The sequence below is a fragment of the Passer domesticus genome, chromosome 1 (genome assembly GCF_036417665.1).
Source record: "Passer domesticus isolate bPasDom1 chromosome 1, bPasDom1.hap1, whole genome shotgun sequence".
Classification (NCBI taxonomy): Eukaryota; Metazoa; Chordata; class Aves; order Passeriformes; family Passeridae; genus Passer; species Passer domesticus.
This window is the reverse complement of record NC_087474.1, coordinates 92,382,943-92,395,655: the sequence shown is the minus strand read 5'-3', so window position 1 is coordinate 92,395,655 and position 12,713 is coordinate 92,382,943. Positions and strand designations below refer to the sequence as shown.

Here is a 12,713-nt window from a genome sequence, read left to right as displayed (position 1 = left end):
ATGGGAAAGTTTATATGCAAAAGTGATCTGTGTGAAAATCACTTTGTATTTTATGCAAATAAATTTACAGGAGTTCTGGGATGAGGTTTTTTCAGTGAAATAAAATTTTATTTTGTGTCAAAATTAAGTCATTTTGAATTTGGGTTTTAAATGTTATTAAGCAAAGATTTACAAGAGAAAGTGCGGGTTTTTTTTCCCTGTGAACTAAACTTTTTGAATGCTAGTGGAATAATCTGATGTGCTTGGAATCAGGAGGAAAGATTCATAACATTATGTAGAGTCCATTTTAAAAAGTGAGCGTGTTTCAACATCCGTATATTAAATGGGCAATGCTGTTTTCTGTAATGTAGGAGTGTGTCATTTTGCTCATCCAGCTTGTGGATGAGAAACTGAAGGGGGAAATTGAAGGGATACTAAATAGTAGGAGAACTCATGCAAATTCTTAAGCAGGTTCAAGGAAGACACAAATGAGTTCTTACAGCCTGAACTATGAACTCCCCTCTTTTCCCACCTGAAGTAAAAGCACCAAGATAAGAAAGATGACCACAATTAGCTAGTTAAGTTCTAAAGAGAGCCCTGTTTCCAAGAGGAGAGTCTTTTTCCTTCCTCTTGGAAACAGGGGAAAGAGCTTCATCCAAATCGCACATTTAGGATCTCTTTTTTAAATTCACAGTATTAAGTCAGACCTATGAATTGTTAAAGATATTCACCACTATATATATTTTCTTTAGGTTTTGGGGGTTTTTTGTGTTATGGTACTCTAAGAGAATTAAATGATGCATCAAACTATCATTCCTGAAGTCATAAGCAATTTGCTCATGTTTTGCCTTTTAATAAGGGTTACTGGATTGTGATTGAAAACCTAGTGCTCTATATTAAATTATTCCATTAGATTTTTGGAATCTACTCAGAACACGAATGAAAGTTTGATGACAAAGTGCAGGATCTGGCTGTTAATTAGATAATCCAGTCCATAACATCTTCAATTCATAAAAGTACAGCATTAACCCAGGACGTCTTAAAGTACTCGTCTTGTGAATCTTTATTTCAAAACTGTAACAAATATTCCATTAATATTTTTTCAGAACCAAATCGAAAGGCTTCAGTAAGCAGTGATGCAATAGAGAAAGAAAAGACAAGACTTTTGGGATTGTTTAATGCTGATAGAGGAAGTAGCAAGGTAAGTGTCCAGCAGTGTACTGCTCACTTTCTTTCCAGATCTGTTATGTCTGTAGGTGGTGGCATTTGTTTGGCCTGCCTTCCTTTTCCTTCCAGAGAGTAATCTGTTAATGGAGGCATAAACTATATGTGATCAGTGCAGCCTGATGGAGATATCACCTGCTTATTGAAGGCGTCAAGCATGTTGACTTATTTACTTTTTTCTTTTTTTTTTTGATGCTGTGAGTTCAGTAGGTGTTAAAGAAGGGCAGTAGTTTCAAGCAACCTGTGTCTGCTTATTAGTAGTACTCACATTATAAAATGCATTTATGAAAGGAGTGATGTAATATAGAACAATTTAATTACCAAGTAGATGTGTCTTATGACCTCTTCTGTGCATGGGTGATAATCTCTTTTAAAGCATTCATACCTCTTGGAAGCTCTGTGCAGTTACCCCTTTGCCTTCTCCAAGTTTTTTAAGCTGATGAATCAGGTATAGAAGAAAAACTTCCAATAATGAACTGAAGGATCAGTGTCTGCTGGAGTACACGTTAGCCATTTTAAACTTTGTATTCTTGAACTGAAACAAATAGGAAAGAAATTTTGTATTAGATAATTCCATTGAGATGCCATTATGAAGAATATTTTGTGTATCACAAGAATAAATTACAGAAGAACTTTCTGACTTAACATAGAAAAAATAGTGGGCTTTTAACTTCATACATTTTGCATTCTTTACTAAAAATATTGGTGTTAAATGATTTTGGACATAAAGTGTTTAATGCTCTAGGGCGTCAGAGGTAAAAGGGAGCTTTCTTTTCACTAGTCTAAACCCTTCAAGGCTCTTGGAGTGGAATTACAAAATGTGTATCTGATTAACTGGCAGAAAGAAACATTTGCTTGTTTATGAACTGGTGTTTTACTTATCCAGTCATCTCAGTCACATTTGCAAAACTATGAAGGCTTTTCAAAATCTCTCACAATTATCTGCCTTTTTATTCATGGTTAAATTTGTGGTGCTTTTGCTAGGGAATAAAAACCTTTATGGACATTCTGAATTACTGTCATATTACTTTATTTCTGTCATAGATACTAAACTGTTCTTAATGTCTTCTAAGGGACACATGACAACTATTTTATGAGATAGAAGTTGGTCACTTTCAGAGTGTTTTTCCACTGTAAGAAAATACTTCCTGTATAGAAGGGAAAAAAATTATAACTGGAGCAATAATACTGTATCTGCTCAGAAGAATCAAGTAAACAAGGGATCTCAACCTGAGCCTCTAGAGCACGCTGTGGGGCTGTAATTCCTCTGGAAGAAACAAACGCATTACAGCATGCAGTTTCTGCATCATACTTTGTCCTCTCATTCCATTTTACTGAACTTGGGTCTGAAATCTGTGTCCTTGCAGTTCTACTTCCTGAAGCAGATCAGTTTTAACTTTTAAAGTATTAATGCTTACGATCTTAGCAAAAGTTGCTATGAAGCATCCTAATTCAATGGTTACTGCAGTGGGTTTCTCACAGCTGAGTTGGAAATATGTTCAAAGATTGCAAGCTCCACTCTTTTTTCTGTTCTCTTATTAAAGCAAAGGAGGTGATACTCTGAGTTTTTCAAAGTAGAAAAGTTGAAAAAATGCTAAGGTCATTGAGGGTGAATTAAATTCAAAATTGTATTTTACATGAGAAAAAGCAGGAGCTGTACAAATAAGTACGAGAAACAGCTTCTAAATCTGAGGAAAAGTTGTAAGTCTTTTTTGCTGGTAGTTCTGACCAGTTAATTGATTTTCCTTGGTTATTTCTTTATTGGATACTTACTTTCAAATGGCAGTTACTCTGTAGGAAAAGAAACCAAATCAGTCGTTTTTTTTAGTCAAGCAAGAAGTCACTGTTGCCTTCGCAAACCTCTGGGAATTTAAAACGTGATAGGTGGAAGAATTACTGGGAACTGAAGAATAGCACAGCACACAGGAGCAAGCAAGGTATTAATTAGGCATAATATTTCTGACTTGCTATTGTGAAAGCTTTCTAACAAAAACAGCAGTGAAACTGCTGAACAGACTGAGCAGGATAAGGGCAAATTAATAAATTTCTTTTAGTGAAAGATTTGGTAGGTTTATGAAGGGATTAGATGATGGGATGCCTTGTGATTTCAGGGACATGGAATCAAAACCCCAGGGTGCCTAAACTCTGCTCTTTATGGGTTTTTTTTACATTTTTACTCTCCCACAATGTTTAAGTTTGTTCTATTTTTTTTGTTTGTCTGCATTATGATTTGCAATGGTGAGGTGTGTGTGTGTATGTGGTCATGCATAGTCTATATTAGAACTATTTGATAGGAAGAATTCTTCGAAGTTCTGCACAGTAGTAGGACTGCAGACTTGCAGGCATTTGCAAGGGTAAAGCGATTTCCTTTGCAAGGGAAGAAGAGTGTTAGCCTGTGTTGCAAACTGTCCTGGATCAAATGTCACTGCACACTACAGGCCTATGCTCAGATTTCCATGCCCATGCACATGTTTTCTTTCTCAGCTGGCTCACTGAGAGCAGTAATTGTGGTATGACAATACAGCAGACCTAACTTTGCTTTCATTCTATGTCACAGTGTCTCTATATATTGGAAATTGGTTTTTGTTAGAAAAGTCTTACTCTCATGACTAGTACAAATATGTTAAAAGTATTTCTTTGGTTAACTTTGTACTGGCAGGCTTAATGCCAGATCAGGTATCATCTTGTTCTCTTCCATTCTAATTTTATGCTGGATCAGTTACCCTCTGTTCTCCTGCAGCTGGCATAAAAAACATAAAGGTGGCATGATCTCCATTTATTTTTGATGTTAAATGTAGTTGTTTGCCTGAGGCTAAATCCAGATCAAATTGGCATTGCTAAACAATCAGTAGAGCAGAGGTGCCATACAGACAATCATGGGATCTAGGCTTAAGTAAGGTTCATGCTAGCACACAGAAGCAGTTCCTTCATGGAGAAATGGCAAGGAAGGACCTCCCCGCTGGTTCCACTGTGTCTGTGGGTATAGGAGAGACTAGCAGTCTGGTTCCTGATATTACGGCAATTAGTTACTCCTTATTTTTATCCTTGCCTAAGAATTTTTTCTTTGCATTCTTAAATATTTTTTCTCATGGCTTTCTTAGCTCATTGCCTACATCAGGGCATTTTGCAGACTGCTTCAGAGTGTCTCAGTAATCAGGCCCAGCACTAACTGAGGCAGTTTTTCTTGGTTCCTTGAAGGGGTTTGGTATTTTGCTCTGGCATGTTTGTGCAGTTTTGTTTCCTTTGCTGCTGCTGTGTAGGATACTTGTTTGTGTTGCAGACAGAAGAGTTCTTGAGGATGAACAGAGATTGTGGTGAGGAGGATGTTTTTAGTTCTACATCTACAAGTGAAGGAAGCTTGGATGTAAGTACTAACACAGCTTGTAGATGCTGTTGCATTCCTATTAGCTCCTGAAGTTTGAATTAACCAGAAACCACTGCTGTTCCTGATGCTTAGCCAAGTAGAAATAGAAATAGCTTATGCTTTAGCAGGCTTCATTACATGAGTGCTCAGTTTGCGTATCTTCATGAAGTTAAACTGTAATGCATTGTCTTCAAATAAAACTTGCTAGCTTCATTATGAAAAAAGTTTCATTCAGTGTTAAATTCCAAGCAGTTGTGAGGGAGAACATGGGTGTTGTGACATGCAGTGACAGTCCTGCATGATGCAAGACAATGTTTGCCTTACCAACACTATTTAAAGGGGTTTTTTCTTATCAAACCACAACTTTCCTTTTCATCCCTGTATCTGACTTCTACAGCATGGCAGCATTCTATTTGTTACATAAGGAGCTAGGGGGTGAAGGGTAAACACTGGAAAAAAACAGATAGGACTTTTGTTAAGTATCTCAGTAGGGTTTGGGGCACTAAAATGCTGTGAACCACATCTAGAAACATTAAGTGGCTGACTGCATACCAATTTATGAGGATCCAAATAAGAAGGTACCAGATTAGGACGTGTGAATCCTAAATATTTTCTCAGATGGTTCTGTTGGCATAGTAATTATAATAACTGGCACATATTTTTATTACTTTTTAAAATTACTTGACTTTTTGTTATCATATTTTCAAAACCTAGAGAAGACTGATGATGTTATAGAAGTTTGAAATGTGAGGTTCAGCTCTGAATCCCCCTTTCATAAACAGATTTTTGTAAAAGAAGTATGGATCTGTAAAATATAGAACTCACTAGCCACAGAGAAGGATGACAGGGAAATTTGGAAAAAATGAAGGAGTAAGAGAACAAATCCTAGATGAAACGAGTAATATGAGGGGAGTCCAAAAGGAGAAATAGATAGAAAATTGATTTGCTATGAAGTATAAAAAACACCAGGCTCTGCAAATCTGTGAAGAGTTCATAATAAATTACTGAAATGGAAAAGCTGCTTGTGATACTAAAAATTTGGGCAACACTATAAAGTTGGATTGATCAATAGGCCTCTGTCACTAAACGAAAGTCCTAGAAGAGGGTGATCATGTGTAATTGAAATAGATTAAGTAAAAAGATAGAAAAAGCAACACAAGGTCTACCAAAATAAAATAATTTTGTGTTTTGTAGTCACTGCCATTATAAATTAATCTCAATATCTTGATACCCAAGTACTAGAAAAGATTGAGGAGGAAGAGTAGGAATTACAACTAACAATATGATGGTAAAGTTGTGTGGTGCTTTCCCCAGAAGAGAGACATCACCTTATTTTTCTCAGGAATTTTATAAGGGAAATTGTAAATTTCTTTTTTGCTCCGACATTGATGAAAAAATATTTCAAAACCATTTTGAACTTGCAAATGTCTTCTAAAGGTGCCAGTTTATAGGGAAGAAAGAGCTCTTGAAGAGGTAAAAATGTTTTCTTTTTATTTAGTTAAATGAGCATGTCAGAGATTTAACTTTTTCCCACTTTCGTTGTAAGAGGAATTAATATTGAAGAACAATGTAGCCTTTGTTCAGTGTTTGTCTTTCACTTCTGGTTTGACACCTGTATTTGTATGAGCACCAGTCCTGCTAATACATGAGCACATGAAGAAGTATGTTGACCTTGTTGCATTGAATTTGGCAGTATTCTGTTCAAGCTTGTAGAAGGTGTATTAAATAAGTCTAACAGATTCACTCAGCAGCACAGAAAGTCCATCTTTTCAGGAGGCTAGATGCACTTCAAGAAAAGGTTCAACAGTTGTGATTCCTTAGGAGAAAAATTAAAAAAATACTGCAAATTTGGTACAGGTAGTTGGCATAGATAACTTCTTATTAAGATATATTCAAATGGAAACACCAGCAAAAACACTTGATAATTTTAAAAGTTCAGCTTAGCAGTTCCTTATGGACTAGATTTGAGACCCTCAATCATTCTGAGTAATTTGTTACTCTGCTTGTTCAAAAGATATCTCATTTACTTCAGTGGAACTAAGTATCCCTGTTCCAACTAAGTGGTATCTTACATATATGTGGAATGCATTTAGAGATCCTCATATAGAAGTTTCATTGCTGAGATAGGATTGTTGGCAGAATGTCATCCAGTAGAGGATTCCTCTTTTGCGGTTTCCTCTGGTCTCCTCTCTAGTACTGTTTTGGGTTGTCTGAAAGTAGTTTGGTTTTGCTGTGAGGGAACCAAAGGCAGTTTCAGTTTTATTTCTGAAGGAAAAATATCTTGCCACTGCTTTTGGTACAGTAGCAGGAATTACATTGAGTGGATCAAGAAAATTTTTCTTGCCTGTAAAGAAATAGTTAACTTGTGAAGTACTACCAAGGTAAAGGCATGAACTTTCATATGCCTAGTTTAAATCCTTTTGTCACTATTATGTGGTGGGGATGCACACTGAATTGTAGGAAAGAAAATGTAATAATTCTATTCTGGAGTTGATTGATTTGGAGCTGGTTTGTTTCGTTGTTTAAACTGGGCAATATGAAGTAATGGAATGAAAGTATAAGAAATAATAGACCCTTAGGTGTTTCTTCAAGCACAAGTTATATTCATTTTTTAACCACCAAACCATTCTCAGTGACATATCTATCTAATTATTATTGGAATTATTAATGCCTATAAAAATACTTTGAGTTGTTGATGAAGAAGCAAATTTTCAAAGTCAAGATGGCAAAGTCAACATTTATGCTTGAGGTGAAGGGACAGTTTTTCACAGTATCAGCAAAAATAAAGGTTAAAAGAATTTGTTAGCTTAGAGAGTGAGTGTAGAAATGCACAAAAGGATTTCTCCATGAAAATCCTCAAAATGCAGCAGTTCATTACACCACACAACAGTACACAAAATCCATCATGTATTGTAAATGAAGCAGAAATCCTTTCCCTTAATCTGGGAAGAAAAGCAAACCAGTTTTGTGCTAAGCAGGTCAGTTTTATATCCAGGTTAACTTTTCAGAAAACAAATGCTGTGGAAATACGCAACATACAGGTAAAGCAGTTGGAAGCTGCAGAATAATTAAGTGCATGCAGCTTTTTCTGTGCCAAAGGCAGGCTGTCAGAGCTCAAGTTCAGAAGAGCTGGGAAAAAAAGGAACTTGAGTTCTCTCTGCCGCTTGGTGTCACTGTCCTCATATAATGTGTTGATCAAGATAAAACACAGTATTGGAACACAGTACTAAAATTAGCCGGTTTTATTTTTGGGGCCTTCGTGTTTTCATAAATCATGAGTGAAAAAACATGTCCCAAGTGCTGAACGATGTGTAGCTCTGATGTGGACTTTGTTTATGTAATATATCAACTTGGGAACAAATATTTAGAAGTACAGCCAGGAACACTTATCTGAGGTTTTGAAACTTCAGCACAAAGTCTTATCACACAGGGTTTCTCCAGTTCAAACAGGGCTGCAGCAGTGCAATGTTGGAGGATCTTCATCAGCACTTCATCAGCACCATTTTAAAAATAACTAGTTTTCAGTGTATTTCAGAATGTAATTTTTGCTCATAATAGAACCAATTATTAAATGAAGCAAATAGTCCAGTAGTTCTCTGCTTGACGAGTCTGTCATGCCATGGTGATGTATGTTCATATGCAAAACTACAAGAGGAAAAGAAACGTGTAATTAAAATACCAAACAGTTATCAGATATTTTGATGATGTGTGTGGTGGTTTTGGGTTTGTTTTTATTTCATAAAACAAATGTACCTGAATAATTGCAAGTTTGTTCTCCAGAAGAAAAGTTCTGTTCTCCAGAATAAAATCATCAAGAATTTTGGTGCATTAGTAATCCTGACAATCACTTCTTAAGTGCTGGCAACAACTCTTTTCCATGCAAGAGCTTTAAAAACATTTATGATTTACCTTTTCAGAGCCTTGTACTCTAGCTGTAACTTTTATGCCCTCTTTGATGGCAGGAGTTACACCATTCATGGTACACTTTGTCAGTTTGGAATGCGTGGAAAGAAGAATCAGGTACAGTTAGGTGATTGTTATTTCTCTTCAACCATGTCAGGTCCCAGGTGATCAGGTAATATCCTTTACTGTCAAGAATTTCATGTCACATAGGCAGGTACTGTTCAGGGCAATAGGAATGAGATTACTGCCCATGTCATCTAGGTGGAGTTAGGTTAACAGCCATCCACTTCTAGTATTTCCTTGTGTTTGACAATCACGTTTGCTTTAAATTCCTGTTTTCTTTTTCTACCTTCTTGCTCTCCTGACAATGCTTAGAGTGTGTTTGTTTGTCATTAGCAGAGGCAAATCCTGGGGTAGTTATGATGCATTTTGTATAGTTAAAGCTATCTATGCTCTGTCCAAGATGTAGGTTGTGATCTGGCCTTGAAACAATGTTTCCCAGTGTAATATTGTTTGCAAAATATGAAACCCAACAAACTGAGTATGGAAAGTTGTCTAAGTGCTGCAGCAGACAGGGCTGTTAGCCCCAGTCTCTCATTGAAGGGTGCCTGTAAGCTGGTAGTTAGATGCCAGAGGATGACACTAGGGAAGATACAGTTATTGTTGACATGATTAGAAGAAAAACAGATCTAATAAATACCATATATCTCAGCATAAGGTTCACCATCACAGTAGAGTTAGTTATATTTTGATAGCCTGTGATACACTGTGGGAAAAAAAAAGAAAAAATCATTACTGTTAACTTGCCTTGGTAAGACAAAAGGTTTGCCCAAGGCTTAAGCTGGCATTGAGAAAATTTTGGTAGTAAAGATGCCAATGATCAACTTTATTTCTCCTTATCCACTGAGAGACAGGAAGCAATATGCTTTATATATAGCAATAGAAATTTAACTTGGATACAAGAGGGAGAAAAATTTGACTGCATGGAAACTTCACTGGGGAGCATGCTATAAAAATGACATGAAATCCTTATCATCCCCTAATCTGCAAACCGTCCAAAAATGGCTAGAGGATGAGCTACATGTGCTTTATTCTGTCTCAGAGCAGAGTTATAGATTAAGCAGACCATGAAGGTGCCTTTCAGCCAGGCTATGGCTGCTGGAGAGATGCAGCTGTTCCCACCTCCTTTTGTGGCGTGCACTTACAGGATATTAACTGTCTTCACTTGTGTGAATCATAGATGGTTTTGCATATTATAGTATCTTTAGATTTTTCTTACAGTATGTGATAGCAGAAGGCAAGAGCTTGAAACAGTGGCTGCCTGCCACCACCAGACTCAGTTTTTGCTCCACAATGTGGTGTTACTAGACCTCTTCAAAGAAAAGGTCCTTGGAGTTAGTGCAAAAAAAATCATCTCAGAACCAGCCAAACTACTCTGGCTAAAAAAAAAAAAAAAAAAAAAATAGCCCGAGGCAGACACCTGGAATGGAAAGTCTCAGCATCCCTGGTTAAAGCATGGTGAAGTTACAAGCTATTAAAAACAGTATCTGGTGAAGAGACATGTCAGCTGACCCCTGTTCTGTCTGTGCTGCTTAGCTTGTACTTGCCAACTTCATGCATTCAAAAATCACTTGTCAGCTCTTGCCCTCACCACACAAAAGTGGCTTAAGATAATGAGATTTGAAAAGAAATCATTAAGGGTGGACTTTCCTCCATTTGACTTCTGAGTGTTAAGTTGGTAGAAGTTGCATTTAAGCTTCTTTTTTGTAACCAGGAAGATTTTGTAATTTTTAAATACAATATTATCAGGTAGTCAGTGGTTGCCAAAATCTGTATCTTTATTTAGAAATGCATGTTTCGGAGTTAAATCATCACAACTCATGGTATTGGTGTTGCTGCTTTTAAAAAGATAGGTAATAATCTTCACTTCCTGCAGTGGTTTCAGCTGGATATTTTGAAGGAAATATTGTCAAGAAACATTCTGAGATGAACACAGAGAAGTGGATTAAGTCAAATCAAAAGGGCTTGAGTAGTGTCATATCTACAAAAGGAATTGGCAACAACTATGCCTGGCTGTGCCTGTTTTAAATACCTGACAGTGTGGGTGTCTGGACTCTGAATCTCAGCAGATGAGAGTAACATTTTCTGAGTTTTGAATCCACTGAAATCTTCCCAGCAGGAGTTGCTTGTTAAACTCTGCCCATCTGTGTCTGTTACCTGCCTCTGCTCAAGATTCAAATCTCAAATCAGCTCTTAGATTCAGGTATTTAAAGCTTTTTACTCTATAACCTACCACTGTTATCCAAAATGTGAGTGACCTAAGTTCTCGTTTTTGCCTTTAGAGATATCAGCATCACAGAATTATTTCCTCCTTTGCAAAAAAAGAAAACCAAAATACTTACAGGGCTGGAGACTGCCTGGAACAAAGCTGTGAGGTATTCTTGATGTGGGAAGCAACCTTTTGTAAAAATACCCAAATATTCAGTGAGTCAGAGAGCAAGAGCAAGCTTAACTATTCAGACCAGTAATGAACTAACTTAAGTGCGGTGGCAGCTCTGGCTTCTAGAGCCAGAGATGTTTTTCTGTGATTTATGCTAAGCAGATGTTACATCCAACAAGTAAGTAGTCACTAAAGCTAGAACTGGAGGAGCCAAATGGCTTCCTGCCCAGATGAATGCCCTAATCTCAGTCTCTTTTTAGCTAAACTCATGTTCATGTCCTTGAACAGAGAATAGTCTTGCTCTCCTCACAAGAGGTGAAAGTTTGTTATTTCTCAACTAGACAATGGTTTTGGACCTGGATTTACCATACTCCTACTGAATCGTCGAACTCGTGGCAGGGGTTTGGACAAGACAAGAGGTAGATACCATAGCTGGATTTTCAGGCAGTTTCATTTTTGTGAAGCCCAGTTGCTTAGTTGTGCTTTAAACATATCTATTGCATCAGGCCCCTTGGCTGACAAAGAAGGAGATTTGCACATTTTATGGATCCTGTTGTAATTTAGGCAGGAGGTTAGAAGTATGGTTTCTCCACATTTTCTATGCTCAGCATGCCCAGAAGCAGAATTCAGGCACCAAAATGGAAGTGAGCACATCAGAGGGATATGTGTCAGGCTTATTGATGGGAAAGCGCAAACCATTGTGATTTAGGGAGGCATAACCCAACAGGAGCACGCTAAGTTAAGCTTGCGTGTGGCAATTCCAGACCTGGGCTGTATGGCATCATTCTCTGCACGGTGATGTACCCAGCCAGTCTGGTGTAAGTTGGCTCAGATATCTCCCTCGGATGTTTAATTAAGACCTGGTGACACACCCTTAACCACCCAAATCCTTTTATGTCTGATTCATCTTTTGTTACTGATTTCACTGAAAAGTTCTGAAGTTAACTCACTGAAAAAAAAATACAATAAAGCAGCAGCTAATAAGACCAATGGCTTTTAATTTGCATTAATAAAAGCACATTAAAAAATACCCAAAGACAAACTCAAAATTCCACTTGAGATTTTTCTAGTGACATGTCAACCACTCAGGCTTTGCTTTCTTGGTAATTAATATTACCAGAACCCCTTAATAGTCTGTAATAGCCTTGTAATTCACATTTGGTCATAACACATTCAGCATATTGTTCTTAGTGGCAAGCATGCAGTGGTCTGGAAAATACCACCTTTAAACAAAAGTTTATTCCAGGATCAGGCTTTTCACAATTGGAATTTCTCGTCAGGCTCTCCAGTAGTAACTACTGTAGTGGAAGGATTAGCGTGTATTTATGCCAGTGCCCTTTACTAGATGAAATCAGAAATGGCTAATAGTATATCAGTGATTCCCTATTTCTAATATACGATGGAAATTTTTTTAGGCAGTAAAACCTGTTTTGTAGTGGCATAATCTGAATCCTATGTAACCATAGATTCATTATATTAGTCTAAAATATCCTATTAGCATATGTAGATTTTAGATACAGCAAAAATTTTCAGCACCAGTTAAGGTATAATTTCTTTTCTTTTGCAAACAATTTCTGAGGCATGGACGCTAATAGGATTTGGTTTTTTTCCAGCCTCTTCTGTGGACAGTGAAGACTCGATTTCATTAAAAGTAGTGGCATACAATAACATTTCTTTTAATTAGATGATCTCATGATTTCCACACATATTTGTTCTGTGCATTATTGTTAGTTGGCAAAACTGAGCTGCTTGGTAGCGTGTGAAACCATATGTCTCAATAACATCTTATGGCAGGTAAGGGAG

General features: G+C 37.0%; 1 protein-coding gene across 12 annotated transcripts in view; it reads left to right on the top strand.

The window, feature by feature from the left end:
* Positions 1 to 12,713, top strand: part of COBL (cordon-bleu WH2 repeat protein) — a 157,573-nt gene that overhangs the window by 55,588 nt on the left and 89,272 nt on the right. For 7 of the 12 annotated variants that reach the window (XM_064429479.1, XM_064429495.1, XM_064429476.1 and 4 more), the window contains 2 exons: positions 1,086 to 1,180; positions 4,484 to 4,567. In XM_064429479.1, coding sequence (XP_064285549.1) covers positions 1,086 to 1,180; positions 4,484 to 4,567 — 179 coding nt within the window. Of the gene's footprint in view, positions 1 to 1,085; positions 1,181 to 4,483; positions 4,568 to 10,627; positions 10,734 to 12,713 lie in introns of those variants that run through there. The other 5 variants (XM_064429492.1, XM_064429485.1, XM_064429502.1 and 2 more) reach the window with 2 other exon arrangements.